We start from the raw sequence: 16,263 nt of genomic DNA, 5'->3' as shown, positions 1-16,263 counted from the left end.
GTGGGGGGGAGTGTGGGGGGAACACAGGGATTTGAGCCTTTGCAGACCATTTACATACAAAAAAACAAACCTATAGAACTGTACACTACCATTATCATTCATATCACATCATAATGTATCATTTATTTCCTTATCTGAGTCAGCTGACCCGTATCTGGCCGTGCAACACTTAGTGTCACATTTTGCAGAAGTATTATTTTAAGCAACACATTAAGTTGCCGAAACACTCGAGTCAAATGTAATTAAAGCAGCAGCTGATCTTAAAGTAAGAAACCTTAGCCACATGTGACCCTCCACCCTCCTTCCAGCAATGTACAAACGAACAGTAGATGGCACTCTGGCAACAAGAACGACGACAGCAAGGGAAGTTAGAAAGTAATTCAGATTTTAATTCCATGATATGTAAATGAACACAGTGACACATGAATTCACAGGTAAATGCAAATGCACACATTTATGTTTACTCTCAGTCAGGGTTTAAAAAGAACACTACATCTCTTTTACATTTAAGAATAACTTTTCTTGAGGATTTATTTTGTCATGCTTTTCTCTGTTCAACTCCATTGTACTTCAACGTTGGCTGCAAATTTCTTATGTCTTACATAGTCTAATATTTGTTCTTATCAACACTATATGCTAAACTAGAATGAGTTTCCACCTATCAATATGACTTCCCAGCACTTACAATCACAACATGAAGATATGTCCTATATGGTACTTCAATACTGCTTGAATTTATACACATGAATGTACTTTAAGTAAAACTTTGAATTCCTTTTTTCTAATGAGGTTTTTAACTAGTTGTTTTCACCTAATATTAGCTTTATTTTTGTATATGAGGAAATGAATGGCCTATTCCTTCCCCTTCTGACAAACGACCTTGAATAGTTAATACATTCATTTTAATTAATATTGTTTCTATTTTAAAATGCATATTCAAAGATTAAAGACTAAAGAAACGGTTATTGTGATAATTTACCGACTGCAACCATCTGAAAAAATGCAATTGAGTCTCATTATAATGCTGATGGGACAATGGAGTTAATGTTCTTTATTTATTACGTTTGGGATTTAACAGTCATATTGTCCACAGGAACAGTGGACTGCTGAATGGAGTGTTCTTCTCTGCGCTTCTGACGCTTCACAACATAAAACCTTATCACAATGATAAAAACTGCCAGGGCCACGATAACAGTGATCCATATCCAGACCAGACCCCCAGCAGGTGCAGCGGCACCCTGCTGTGTGTGATTATTGGTGGCTGGTTTCACAACACCGATGACGACAGGACTTGTGACAACAACACTTTCCCCGCCTTCTGCTTTGACACATTGACCGTGATCTTTCAGTTTATATCCTTCTTTGCAGGAACACACAAAACTCCCAAAACTGTTGACACACTTTTGGTCACATGCATTAACACATTCATCGATGTCCTCGCACAGTTGGTCACTTAGTACAAAGCCTTCAGGACAGAAGCACCCGCTATCAGGTCCTCTCTCACATATCGGGGTGCATTTCTGTTGCCCGCAGTGCATTTTGCACCGCCCGGGTTCTTTGTCGTCTCGGATATATCCAACAAAACAGGAACATATATAACCTCCCTTTACATCTTTGCATGTATGCTCACAAGGACCAACTGAACAGCCATTAGAGCTCAGGATAACATTCGGATCTGACAGTCGTCCCGCCTGGCATGCATCTTTGTGCTTTGTTCGGCACAGAAACCCATCCGCTTTGTCCGAGCAAAGCCTCTCTGTCAACTTCCCATCCTTTGAAAATGACACACAGTGCAGAGAGCAGACTGTAACACTCTCTTCCAGCTGCTGAAGGATGGAAGAAAGGTCCTTTGCATGCTACCAGAGGTCCACTCATAGCCTCTCAGTGGAGCTGAGAGGTTGCTGCAGGCGGCAGCGGGTAAATGCAGTCCAATCCAGAAGTCTCCGTACAGTTCATCTCTGAAAATGTCAAGTATGCTCTCATCTGCCTCTGACTGAAATGTCATTAATGCCCCGTTCCTGTCGCGGCATGTTTTCTCAGCTGTCTGGAAATCCACTCTGTCTTGATTTACAGTTATGCAGTCATTCCCTGTACAAAAAGGTCTACAGAAACCAGCCTGATCAATGCTAAATCCTGTCTAACAGACAATATAAAAATCACTGACATCAAAAAAGACATTGCCACTACCCTCACTGGCACACAAGCAGTCATTTGTGAGCAGGCAATGATGTTCTGCAGAAGATCATCTTGTAATGTTGGCTGAATATTCTGAAGAATTTAGAGCATGGGGCTTCCTACTCGGGAAGCAACACCCCTCAGGACAATGAGAGAGTTAACGACAGGAAGGAAGTGAGATAAAGTTGGACTACTGGCTTCTCTCCAATGTTGGTGAAGGCCAAAAACAGGAAACAAACCCTACTCATAATTCAGAATGAACTGTTCTCTCTTGTCTCATAGCCTAATCCTATTGAGTACATACTCAGATGTACATGTTTCATCAGTACAGTATATCTACACCAGCATCAAACTGTATGTGTAAACTATATTCAGCTAGTTAAAATGACAAATCAGTAATTGAACAGGCAGTGGTAGACATATGACTCAAACACATACGATGGTAATAAAGCATAAAATGTAGCCAGTTAAAACTACATCCTGCTACAACTTATTCCCTCAAATCTTTCTGGGAACATCTGGCACCCACCCAACTATCAGTTTTACACACAGTTGTCCTTCTTAGATACAGCCCCTAACCCCCCTCCATACTGGAACAGCCTTTTTGTATCAACAACACCTACACATGTTTACACTTTGCTACTTCTTGCCAAATTCACCACATTTTTGCTCTATTTTTACTCTATTAGCTACATTGAAAAACTTCTGGCGGGCAATTATGTTTTTACTGATCTGTTATCTGATATGTAACCTTTTCCAACCATTAGCCTAACCAAGAGAGGTTGCAAGAACATAAATTACATAAACAAACATGGTAATCCATGTAGTCAGTGTTCTCCATCACTATCATGCTATAGGTCATCAGTCGAGATCGAATCGTAGAGTTTCTCTAAACGCGGATCCAAACCGGAGGACACCCAACAGTAGCCATCGGTAGTTGTATTTTTCTTGGCTTCTTTTTTGGACCGATTGCAGCGAATAATTGCAATAGCCATTGTCACTACGACCAAAAGCAGCAGAGGAAGGACTGAACCAAGGACGCAGACGATCACCCTGGAATTGACAGACTCAGCCAAACCTGTCACTGATGATGCGTTGTTCTGCTGATCGTCCGGCGGCAGGTTCACCAAGTCCAGAATTGGCGCGTTGGTATGAAGAGACTGGTGTTGGAGCTCCACTGTTGTCCTGGTTAAAGACTCTGTAAAGTTTTCTTGTGTTTCCTCATCATTAGGCTCCTCTGTTGAAGATGCTGATGTTGCTGTCACTTCCTGAGCGCAGGTTGATCCGTCAATCTCCAGGTAGAAGCCTTTCGGGCAGGTGCACCGGAAACTTCCGATGGTATTGAAGCATTCAAACTGACAGAGACTACTGTCGCATTCATCAATGTCCTCACACGAATGGTCATCCTGGGATAAACTGAAGCCTTCGTTGCAGTAACACAAGAAGGATCCAATACTGTTCAAGCAGCTGTGTTCGCATCTTCCTTGCACACACTCATCCATATCAACGCAAGTACCGACAACCATTTTGTAGCCGCTTTGACATGTACAAGTGTAACTTCCGTGTGTGTTTACGCACACATGATCTTCACAGGTCTGTGACTGGCACTCATCTACGTCAGAGCAGTTCCGCTGGTTTGCATCCAATCTGAACCCATCTGGACACTTGCAAAAATACCCAGACTCCGTCGTCACGCACTGATGCTCACAGGTGCCAACGCCGCACACATCCTTCAGCCTGCAAGTGAATCCATCGTCATCCAGGTCGTAACCTTCTTTGCACAAGCATTTAACCTCATCTGCTTCCTGGTGGCACAAATGTTCACATCCGCCGTTGTTTATTTCGCACTGTTCCTTTCCTGTTTTGCAAAATGGACCAGGAACAGTCCAACTATAGGTGTCGTCCGTCCCCATGCACACAGAGTATTGGGACTGTTGCTCACTACATGAAAAAACAGCATATGTTCCAAGTGGAAATGATTCCATTTCACTTCTTTGTGGCTTTTCTGAGAAAGGAGCTGTGTAGGTTATTTCTCCAGGCCCCAACAAATCCAACGGTTTGCACATCCCCTTGAAATAAAACTTACACGCATAAAAAGCAGGGCTTTTGCATGTTCCGTCAACCCATTTCAGTTGGTTCTGACCTGATTCGGTGTAAGGAATTTTTACGCATCTCTCTTTGCATGTTTTGACAGGTTCTCTTACCCAGTTGGAGTAGTTGGAATCTTCCTCCCCAGACACCCACTTAAACCCCTTCAGAGTCTTGTCAGGCAGCACGCAGTCCTTTTTGTGCAGTTTTAATCCAATCCAAAATGTAGATGCCCTGTCCTGACTTTTTCTTTGGATCCGTGAGAGAAGCAAACGGAGCACATCCTCTTCTTCCCGGTCTCTCACTGTCATCACGTAACCTCCATTGTGGTCACAGTTCTGAACGGCCTTGTCAAAGAGTACCTCGTTCATGTGCAGGGTGAAGCAGGCGTTGGAGGTGCACAGCGTCTCATGTTCAGCTTCAGAAAGCCCAGCCAAGCTGCCGATGAGCTGCAGGAGAAAAATCCAGAACATCCTCCCCATACAGATAAACAAATTAGCTGTAACATTCAGAAGGTCCCGGGGAGCTTTTCTGGGGAAATGCGACACATATGTGGTGGTCCATTCGTAGCCAAAAACAAGTGGTGAGGGTCTGAGACTAACATTAATGCTCATGCATCCTGTTTGGGACACAAACTAAAGACGGAAACCATGTTTAGTTGCAGCTATGGGTTCTTTGTCTTTCCCCCGCTGACCAGTTCCGTTTTGGAAGAAAAAACAATGGCAGGCTCCGCTGTGTTATGACTGCGTCTCCAGATGTCTCCGGCCCCAGCAGACTGTTGGCATTTTAGCTGACTCCCTTGATTGTGGGCCCTCACAATACATGCACATGCAGGGGTCACAGTGAATGATGCACAATAGCTGCAAGAGATAACCTGTGACCTTTGCCACTATGCTGTCTATCCAGGCAAAGATAACAACACACACACACACACACACACACACACACACACACACACACACACACACACACACACACACACACACACACACACACACACACACACACAAAAACAGTCAGCATTGCACACACAAAAAACAAAAAAAAGAACAACTAAACAAAGAAAGACCAATACAAAAATAAAAGTTACCTTTTGATCACTCTTCAATGCTTCAGACATATCCTAATTGTACAAAAAAACCAACAGTCCACCAATTGTTTGTCCGGTGAAAGAAAAGTACATTTTAGGAACTTTTCAGAAATAGGAAATTATAACGTTATATATAACTAGAGAATGCAATTCTTGAAGAAATTGCTAGTGGGAATACTTTATCCTGAAAAGCTAACGCTGAAATGTAATGTGTAAGAAGAAAGTGAAGAATTTAGATTGAAATGATACATGAACACTGGGGGCTTGAATGTGTGATGAGATTTGAAAAGAAAGTAAAAAGGCTTGGAAAACCAGCAGAATATTCAAACTGCAAACTTCTGAACTAACTTGATGGCGAATGATCTGTCGCCAGTGGTGTAGTGGGCGTTGGACGCGGGGGTACGTTGGACGCGGGGGTACGCCGTACCCCCACTTATTGGGAGCATGATCTTTTTTTTAATAGTCTAATAAATATAAAATAATTGCCAGTGTTATCAGTTGCAAGAGTGTATTTGTTGTAATAATGACAAAAACATAATACATTTCACAGTAATTATAATACGAAATAAAAAGATTTCCTTATGAATTATGATTCGTCATCAGGCTCGGGACCCCGCGGCTCTATAATGGCAGGCAAACATTTTTTACTTGACTTATTTTCTAAAAGAATATAATTCACAAGAAGAAAGAGGCTAGCAGCACCGAAGCTACAAGTGAAGCTGCTACTAGCACTACATCATCAAGAGCCGCCTAAAGATGTGGATAATGCTAGCACTAACGTCAATGTTACAGTAGCTGCGCTAGCAACGTTCCCCTGGCTAGCTCAAGCTCACCTTTCCCAGAGGTGTGGACGGAGGAGATGTGGCAGAGGAAACAAGAGGCCGTGGATAGACTGCAAAGCTGGGAAACTGGGCTGCGAAGTTTGTTCATCCATTTCGGATTTATTAGTGTTCAAAACGCAATGTGTGTGTGTGTGTGTGTGTGTGTGTGTGTGTGTGTGTGTGTGTGTGTGTGTGTGTGTGTGTGGTGTGTGTGTGTGTGTGTGTGTGTGTGTGAAAAGCAGCGCTGTCTGCTTATTTGCAATGTAGGCTAGGCCTAATCAGAATAATTTCAAGTCCAGATTCAGTGTTGTTTGCATAAGTAGGCTATATTTTTCGTTTTGTTTATATCATGTTTATATCATTTATCATTTATATCATTTTTATATCATTTATAAGTTAATTTTAGGACAACTTTGGGAATTGTGTTTGTTTGTTATGAGTTTTAAATAGTGTAGCGACCCTGTATATGATGCTGAGGGTGTCACTCAGGCATCCCCCGTCTCTCTGCCAATCATAGAGCTGCATAGTGATGCTGGTTGAGGTGCGGGCCTGTGGTTGGGGGAGCAGACGGGGGAGAGCGGGAAGTTGTAACGTAGACACTGTTATATATATGGGTATGTGCAGGGTTGGGTTGTAACGGAATACATGTAACGGCGTTACGTAATCAGAATACAAAAATCAAGTAACTGTATTCAGCTCGCGTTACATTTGAAAAACGAGTATCTGATTACAGTTACTTTCGTAAACCTGAAGTGAATACATTTTGGATTACTTATTGGAATTATTGGTGGAAAGATTTGCTCACAACATTTAATATTCATTACTAAAGGTACAGCCGAATCATCACAGCGCACAAAAACGTTTACCGCCGCAGATGGGCCAAAAAAGGGAGCGTTTGAAAAAAAGGGGCGGGTCCGCTCAGTGAAACAATAACAACGAAACATGGAGGAACAAAAGTCTGCGTTTAAGTCGTGTACGTGTAGAGGTGTGTGTGGTTAAAACACATCAGCCTGCGGTCTCTCTTTAGCCTTATGATTGAAGGTAAACACAGTGAAAGGCGGTGCGTGAAAGGCACTGCGCGCTCGGCTTCTCAGAGGCTGAGTTAACCCTCCCGCTGCCTCCTGGGCTGCAGAGATTTCATGAAGTGAAGGAGGTTTTCCTTCTATAAAACAGCTGTGGGCAGCAGATACTGTGAGTGTCACGGACATGAATTCATAGATCAAGGCAGACTGGTGCACAGAGTCTCCTGTTTTGCCAATCCGGTGCTTAAACAAATATAGCTCTACACCCCTGGCCGAAATGTCCTTCAAATGAAGTCCGAGTTCAATATTTTAATTCATGTCCTGCCAACACTGGCAGGACAGAAGGCGACACGCCCGTTCCAAGCCGTGTCCCTCACTCTCCTCACATCCCAAGCTGCATCCCCAACAAGTTTATTATGTTGTTACATCGTTTCAGACGTGATGTTTCAGTTGTGATACGCCATTAAAACAGTAAAAACACATTCAGTTTCCTTTTGCTTTTTTGTGTCTCCTGTTCACCAAAACATCTGTTATGGAAAAAGAAAGTAATCTAAAAGTAATCTGATTACGTGACTTTTTAAAGACACGTAACTGTAACTGTATTCGGATTACTTTCAGAGCCATGTAATCAGTAATCAGTAACTGATTACATTTACAAAGTAACCCTCCCAACCCTGGGTATGTGTAGGAGTTAGAGTTAGTGTGAGATTGAACCCACAAGCTGTACATGAACCTGTGATCATCTGTGAATAAGAATAGTTATTAAAGCCTAATAACTAGAAGCCTGTTTCCGACTCCCTTTGTGATCGTTACAATAGATTGAGAGAGAGGTCTGCTTAGTTGCAATACTGTAGTTTATGCAATTTAGGCCTATAAATTGTTTATGTAACTTATGTGCCAGTGTGTCCATGGTTTTGAGTCTGTCTGTGCCGTCTGCTTTTTGCAGTACAGTAACTAAAGTAGGACTAAGCATACCGGTAGTTTCTGTGGACCTGTCTGCCCGTTTTGTGAGTGCACTGTGCGCGTGCGCACTTGTGTGGCATTGTTTGGGATTACCTAATTAAAATAGCGCCCCCCCCAGTAAATAAATCCCCACTACACCACTGTCTGTCGCCATGGCAACGGCATTTGATGACACCCCATAATACGCTTAGATGCGTTGAGGGCTGCATTGTGTTAGAAATTAAAATCAATGTTTTATGGCATAATGTACCTTAAACATACCGTCAGTTTAAATGCTATTTTATTCTGGAAAAAACCGGAAGTTCTCAATACCAAGCTTTTATTCTGAAAGTCCTTCATGACGACATCCGGGACTACCGCCCATTAGTATCATTAAAGTGGCTATTGACGCCGTTAACATGTATTACTTATAAAGTTATGAAAGAGATAAGGAGGAGAAAAGGCATGTGGAAGTAAGCAATGAATGTAAAATGTCGAAATCCTCTGTTTAACGCGATATCGGACACAGACGAATGAGGGGGGAAGTCCCCTACGTCACTACAGCTCCCAGAGAGGAGGAGCGAACAGCCAGCAAGCGGGAAGGACGAATGCTTGTAAGCTCTCTTCTGCACGGCCAGCACCAGGGGAGAGGAAGCTGCAGACTTTCTCTCCTGACTGAACAATACCTGTTTGTAACATTACTGCGCTTTTTATTAATTAAAGTACCAATTTTGAACCTTCTCAGAGACTCCATTTAGTCTCCTTTTTAAGCTTCTTACCTGGACGCGAGAATAACGAATACAGCATAACAATTGTTACCAAACCTGTGAAGTTTTGGGGCGTTTGGAGCAGTTTCACTGAAGTTATGAGAAAGCCGTGTTTCATGGCGAGCATTGTGTTGCCATGGCAACGGCATTTGAAGAAATCTCAAAACTGTCCCGTAGATGTCTTCACGGCTGGACTGTTAGCACACATGTGAAGTTTGAGCACTTTTTGAACATTTTAATAGGAGTTTATAGCGACATCATGTTTTATGGTGAGGGATGCGTTTCCATGGAAACGGCATATGGTGAGATCTCAGATTTGGCGTAGAGTGGTTGAGGCATGGACCGGTGATATACAAGTGAAGATTGGGGGACGATTGGACCGTGTAGATTGGATTTACAGCCACATCGTGTTTCGTCGCCATGGCAACGACATTTGATGACACCCCATAATATGCTTGGATGCGTTGATGGCTGCATCGTTACCAAACCTGTGAAGTTTTGGGCTGTTTGGAGTATTTTCACTGAAGTTATGAGAAAACCGGTGTTTTATTACATTACTCTCTCTCTTCTCTTGATCGCCCTCTCTCTCTTCTCTATCTCTCTCTTCGGCATATGATGATGACACCCCATAATTGACGTAGAGCTGTTGAGGGCAGGACCATTAACCTTTATCTGAAGTCTGCTGCTCTGGGGCCTCATTTATAACGCCATGCGTAGGGTTCACGTGGGAAGGTTGCTTACGTAGTAGAAATCCAAAAAATAGGAACAGAAATGTTCCGACATTTTCCGATTCACCAAACATTGCGCACCGGCGAGGAAAGTGCGTACAGCACTTCCTACGCCGGTTTCCCTTTATAAATCACAACCGACTCGAAATGCGGTGCAGCTTTTGCGGGCTTCACGTAACGCCCATATTTGCCCTATATTCACCAGTTAAAGGAAATACAACTAATGTATTGTGTTATATTAGCTGTACAATTGACCACATATGGTGTTCTTAGTTTCCATACCTCCTGTGTTTTACGAATGACTTATCAAGTCTTGGCAAACGGCATAAAACGTGATAGTATATAATCCATGCTCGTATCTACAAACTATAGAAATGCAAAACGGCGTCAGTTTAGACGTAATTCTGTCCTCCTGCTTACCGCATCATTTATGAGAAAACATTTCATAACATTAACACAACATATTCGAGGTGGTTTTCAATAACATATCCGTATTTATTTATTTCTCCAAGTTATGTTTTGTGTGCACTAAGGAGTCTCAAACAGGCGTTTGTTAAATAATTTTAAGATTGGCTTTAATCAATGTTCGAAAATGAATACTTCATATATGATAAATGAGAGGTAACATTTTATTATGGTATTATTTCCACATATTTCTCTCCATTCTTCCTTCTGCCAACGGTGTCGCAGTTTCTCGTCTCTCCGTTTTTGTGCTTAGTGCGTACGCATGGGTTAGAGTTTGCGTGGAGGGCCGCACATTTCCCGCCAAGTTAGTATTTTATAAATCGCAAACATTGCGTAGAAACTGGCGTACGCCATCTTTTGAGCGTATATCCCTTTATAATGAGGCCCCAGAGTATGTTAGTTGGAGTGATGACATCATCGTGTTCCATTACACAGGTGTTTATAGTTGAGCTAACGAGCTCTGTAGAGATCACAGGTTTCCATTGTTCTGAATGAGAGATGAACCTCTTACATGTGAACGTTTTGTGGAAGAACCGTAACAGATATCTGTGAAATTTCAAAATGTGAAGCATGTCAAGGAAGTTGAGTATCTGAAGCGTGCTTTCTGTGTACTTTTGGGTTAATAATGTGGCCTTTTTGGCAGTTTAACTAAAGGTGTGCGGTGTAGGAGCAGACACAGTTGTGGTGGCTTAAAGCCCAGCTCTGCTCCGCGCCGTCCGTTTAGATGAGCCTGGTCAGATTAATACGAAAAGGAGTTCAAAAAACCGGCATAAAAGTTATAACAATATCTGATTTTAATGGTAAAAAGACACAATACGAAAATACAGAGTGCCCTGTAACAGAGCACTCCGGCTCCCCGCTCTACTGCCGTGCGATACAGGTATCAGGGACCGGCCAGTCAGCAACAGGGGGCACCGTGCATGAATACACAACAGTATATATGGACCTTTTTGGGCGGAGAGTCACTGCTTATCTTCCACCGGACTTCACTCCTTTAATTTCCCAGGGAAGGTTTCACACAAACTATTCTTTCTCAAACAATCAAACATTGTACACAGATATATTAGTATCAAACATTGGCCCCAAAAATAACCTTGAAAAGGACATGTGGGTGTGTTTGGTAAAGAGGAAGTGTATGTGTGTGGTGTTGATATCTTGGACAGGGAGTGTATGTGTGTCAGGGTATCTGGGGAAGTGTATGTGTGTGTGTGTGGTACCTTGGTCAGGGAGTGTATGTGTGTCAGGATGTCAGGGAAAGTGTATGTGTGTGTGTGTGTTGGTATCTTGGTCAGGGAGTGTATGTGTGTCAGGGTGTCTGGGAAAGTGTATGTAAGAAGGTTTATATATATATAGGATTACTTAAAAACAGTCCCAAATAATACATGTTCACTTCAATACAGTTCAAGATAATACCTGTTTACTTTAATACCGTTCAGAACAATATCTGTTTGCTTTAGCGGCTGCTGCCGTGAGGAAATATCAACCTGAAATTACAATGGGCTTTAATGGAGGCATGGTGAAAGTTGTTGTCACTTCATGCCCTCAAGAGGCATTTTGTTTAATTATTTGTCATTTGTCAAGTTACGAGATGTTTCCCTACGTTTGTCATAAAAAATTATGTCTCAAGAATGTAGGGTTTGGGAATTATGGCAGTTTTAAAAAAAAAATATGAAGGCAAATCTCAAGATTTTCTACCCTCAGTAGAACAATGTTTAATATCTCTAAAGTAAGAATCAGATTTAAAAGTAGTTTTACACGAATAATGTCAGAAAGATGTGTAACATTTTAAAGTTGGGATGAGGTTTCTGAGTGAAAGTATGAATGAACAGTTAGCAGTTGAATTCGCATGAAGATTTGTTGAAGATTTTCTCCATTGACTTCAATGGTTAAAAATGTGATATGGGATGTATCTCTGGAATTATGAAAGTTATGAATGATAAAAGTAATAGCCATCGATTCCCGACCGAGCTGAATGTTTTGATGTTTGAACGGAGTTTCTGCGATGTTCAATGCGGGAGAAGAAGCGCGGCAAAATAAGTCGGCGGAATAATAAACTTTTCGTGCGTAGAATAACAGACAAATGAGTGTGTTTTGCTTCTTTATAGATGACATGCTGCTCTTACATGGTCTGTTTGACTGTCAACATGAATATAAAAAATAATGAAACAAAACATTCACATTGGAAACCCTTGACAGTAACTCAGAAAGTATTTAAAAAGCCACATTGACATTTCGATAGATTAAGATTCTCTGTCACAGTGTAATTATATAGCAAGATATTAAAAAGAGACAACAGGAATCCAACAGATATTGTCAGGTGTAGTGATATGGATGAACTTGATTTAGTAGGTGAAGTTACATTAAGTACAACTGCACCATTTTTATCTTGCCAGGTCTCAGTCAATGGGGTTAATTCCAGGTTGTGGGAGGGATCATGTTATCTGTGTCTATGGTTTATAAGTATAGGAATCTGTATTGCATAGTGACAGTCATTACAATGATGAATCAGATTCACCAAAAATCAGTTGTCCATTGTATAAAGGTCACTGAAAAGAATGTCAGTCAGTGAGATAGGATAATCAATCAGTCTCTGTCAGCTCTCAGATAACATGAGTGAGATGTTGCATATCTTGCTTGCATACAGCTAGGTGTAGTGGGACTTGTCTTCAATGGCAAATTAATCTACATCAACTCTTAACTCGCTTTAATTTGAGCAACACAATCAATCAGTCTCCGTCAGCTCTCAGATAACATGAGTGAGATGTTGCATATCTTGCTTGCATACAGCTAGGTGTAGTGGGACTTGTCTTCAATGGCAAATTAATCTACATCAACTCTTAACTCGCTTTAATTTGAGCAACACTCCATTTCTATTGCGCATGCCTGTGTTGTACAGTAATAATACAAACTTTTATATAATAGGCCCCAACTATGAATAATGGTGAGTGATGTACAGGAAAATGCAGGACCATTAGAGCACATAGAACTATAAGTTGCAGTCATTACATTATATATAAATATAATGTAATGACTGCAACTTATTGTTCTATGTGCTCTTTTTAATTCATCAAATAAATGTAAAAATTAACTCAATCAATCAAGGTTATTTAAAAAGTTCTTATTTCTCCTCATATATAACTTAAATAAGTATACAAAAACTACTACATATGACCTGCTCCATCGAAATCAGTCGCATTGACCCGAAGACACATTTTGAGTTGTATACTGTTGGAACGAGGAGATTCCTAACTTTCTAATGATATCAGGATTGTTTTTGTACTCCAAATACACTGAACAAAAATAGAAATGCAACACTTTTGTTTTTGCTCCCATTTTTCATGAGATGAACTCAAAGATCTAAAACATTTTCTATATACACAAAATAACCATTTCTCTCAAATATTGTTCACAAATCTGAAAAAATCTGTGATAGTGAGCACTTCTCCTTTGCCGAGATAATCCATCCCACCTCACAGGTGTGGCATATCAAGATGCTGATTAGACAGCATGATTATTGCACAGGTGTGCCTTAGGCTGGCCACAATAAAAGGCCACTCTGAAACGTGCAGTCTTGCTTTATTGGGGGGGTCCGAAAACCAGTCAGTATCTGGTGTGACCACCATTTGCCTCACGCAGTGCAACACATCTCCTTCGCATAGAGTTGATCAGGTTGTTGATTGTGGCCTGTGGAATGTTGGTCCACTCCTCTTCAATGGCTGTGCGAAGTTGCTGGATATTGGCAGGAATTGGAACACGCTGTCGTATACGCCGATCCAGAGCATCCCAAACATGCTCAATGGGTGACATGTCCGGTGAGTATGCTGGCCATGCAAGAACTGGGCTGTTTGCAGCCTCCAGGAATTGTGTACAGATCCTTGCAACATGGGGCCGTGCATTATCATGCTGCAACATGAGGTGATGGTCGTGGATGAATGGCACAACAATGGGCCTCAGGATCTCGTCACGGTATCTCTGTGCATTCACAATGCCATCAATAAAATGCACCTGTGTTCGTCGTCCATAACATACGCCTGCCCATACCATAACCCCACCACCATCATGGGCCACTCGATTCACAACATTGACATCAGAAAACCGCTCACCCACACGACGCCACACACGCTGTCTGCCATCTGCCCTGAACAGTGAAAACCGGGATTCATCCGTGAAGAGAACACCTCTCCAACGTGCCAGACACCATAGAATGTGAGCATTTGCCCACTCAAGTCGGTTACGACGACAAACCGGAGTCAGGTCGAGACCCCGATGAGGACGACGAGCATGCAGATGAGCTTCCCTGAGACGGTTCTGACAGTTTGTGCAGAGATTATTTGGTTTTGCAAACCGATTGTTGCAGCAGCTGTCCGAGTGGCTGGTCTCAGACGATCTTGGAGGTGAACATGCTGGACGTGGAGGTCCTGGGCTGGTGTGGTTACACGTGGTCTGCGGTTGTGAGGCCGGTTGGATGTACTGCCAAATTCTCTGAAACGCCTTTGGAGACGGCTTATGGTAGAGAAATGAACATTCAATTCACGGGCAACTTTCGGAAACAGTTCTAAATTGGTTTGAATCCTACTTAAAGGACAGAAACAACTTTGTTTCTATAGGTAAATACTAGGGCTGTCAAGTTATTAACGCGTTAACGCAAAAAAAAATTAACGCCACTAATTATTTTAACGCGATTAACGCATGTGTATTTTTTTTCCTCGGCCGCCCCGTAGTTTCAGAGCGCATCGAGTTTAAAATACCATCTGACAGCCGCTCCTGCCGCCCGCTTGTGGCAGACCACACTTCCACGCTCACCGGCAGGCACCGACTGGCATCGGGAGGAGGGAGGGTGTGTGTGTGTGTGTGTGTGTGTGTGGGTGTGTGTGTGTGTGTGTGTGTGGTGTGTGTGTGTGTGTGTGTGTGGTGTGTGTGTGTGTGTGTGTGTGTGTGTGTGGCCCGAGCGAGAGAGAGAGACCTTACGTGCATTGTTGTTGTTAGCATCTGGTGCTAGCTAGCTGCGCTAACGGATATAAGGAGCTGTTTAAATGAAAACAGAGGAGCGACATTTCGCCACAACTGCGCCGAGCACTTGACTTGATGCAGGAAGCCAGACAGCGGGACATTGTAGGAGAAGTCAGCACACTCATGATTGCAGCAACATGATTGCAGCGTCCAGGCAGCTCCCGTTCGAGCATATGCCTTGAGTTGCACATAGCTCCAACGACCAACACACACACACACACACAACACACCACAACACACACACACACACACACACACACCACACACACACACACACACACACACACACCACCACACACACCCACACACACACACACACACACACACACACACACACACACACACACACACACCACACCCCATTTGTATTGTATGAGAGGTTCCAGGTTGAATTGAGGCGAATATTTGTAATGTTCAGAGGTTGTTGTGTTTAATATTCATAGAATATTTGTCATTGTTCAAATGATAATAAACATTAGCATAAAGCATATTTGTCCACTCATATGTTGATAAGAGTATTAAAAACTTGAAAATATTCCTCTAAGGTACATTTAGAACAGATAAAAAATGTGCGATAAATTGGCGATTAATCGCGATTAACTATGGACAATCATGCGATTAATCGTGATTAAATATTTTAATCGACTGACAGCCCTAGTAAATACACATCTGAGTTGACAAATATGACATGTGGGGTACCTCAAGGCTCCATCTTGGGGCCTCTTCTCTTTAACATCTACATGCTACCACTGGCTCAGATAATGAAGAACAAGTTACCATAGCTATGCGGATGACACACACATTTACGTAACAATTTCACCAGGAGACTATGCTCCAATTCAAACACTGAGACACTGGATGTGTCGGAACTTTCTCCAATTAAACAAAGATAAAACTGAGGTAATGGTTTTTGGAGCCAAGTCAGAACGTATAAAAGTTAGCGCTGAGCTTCAGTGTGCAATGTTCAAAACAACAGATAAAACCAGAAATCTAGGTGTAGTCATGGACTCTGACCTGAGTTTCAACAGTCACATTAAAACAGTTACTAAATCAGCCTACTATCACCTAAAGATATATCTAGGATTAAAAGACTAATGTCACAGCAGGATTTGGAAAAACTTGTCCATGCCTTTATCTTCAGTAGACTCGACTACT

General features: G+C 42.1%; 1 protein-coding gene and 1 pseudogene across 1 annotated transcript; both read right to left on the bottom strand.

The window, feature by feature from the left end:
• Positions 1 to 1,058: 1,058 nt before the first annotated feature.
• LOC117467473 (thrombomodulin-like) lies at positions 1,059 to 2,438 on the bottom strand (annotated as a pseudogene).
• Positions 2,439 to 2,562: 124 nt separating this feature from the next.
• Positions 2,563 to 4,846, bottom strand: LOC117467796 (complement component C1q receptor-like). The gene has a single exon (XM_034111661.2). The coding sequence runs from the start codon at positions 4,743 to 4,745 to the stop codon at positions 3,027 to 3,029; it is 1,719 nt and encodes a 572-aa protein (XP_033967552.1). The 5' UTR covers positions 4,746 to 4,846; the 3' UTR covers positions 2,563 to 3,026.
• Positions 4,847 to 16,263: the final 11,417 nt, after the last annotated feature.

Source organism: Pseudochaenichthys georgianus, chromosome 22, assembly GCF_902827115.2.
Source record: "Pseudochaenichthys georgianus chromosome 22, fPseGeo1.2, whole genome shotgun sequence".
NCBI classification, from domain to species: Eukaryota; Metazoa; Chordata; class Actinopteri; order Perciformes; family Channichthyidae; genus Pseudochaenichthys; species Pseudochaenichthys georgianus.
Note: the sequence above shows the minus strand (reverse complement) of the source record. Positions and strands in the feature narration are given on the sequence as shown.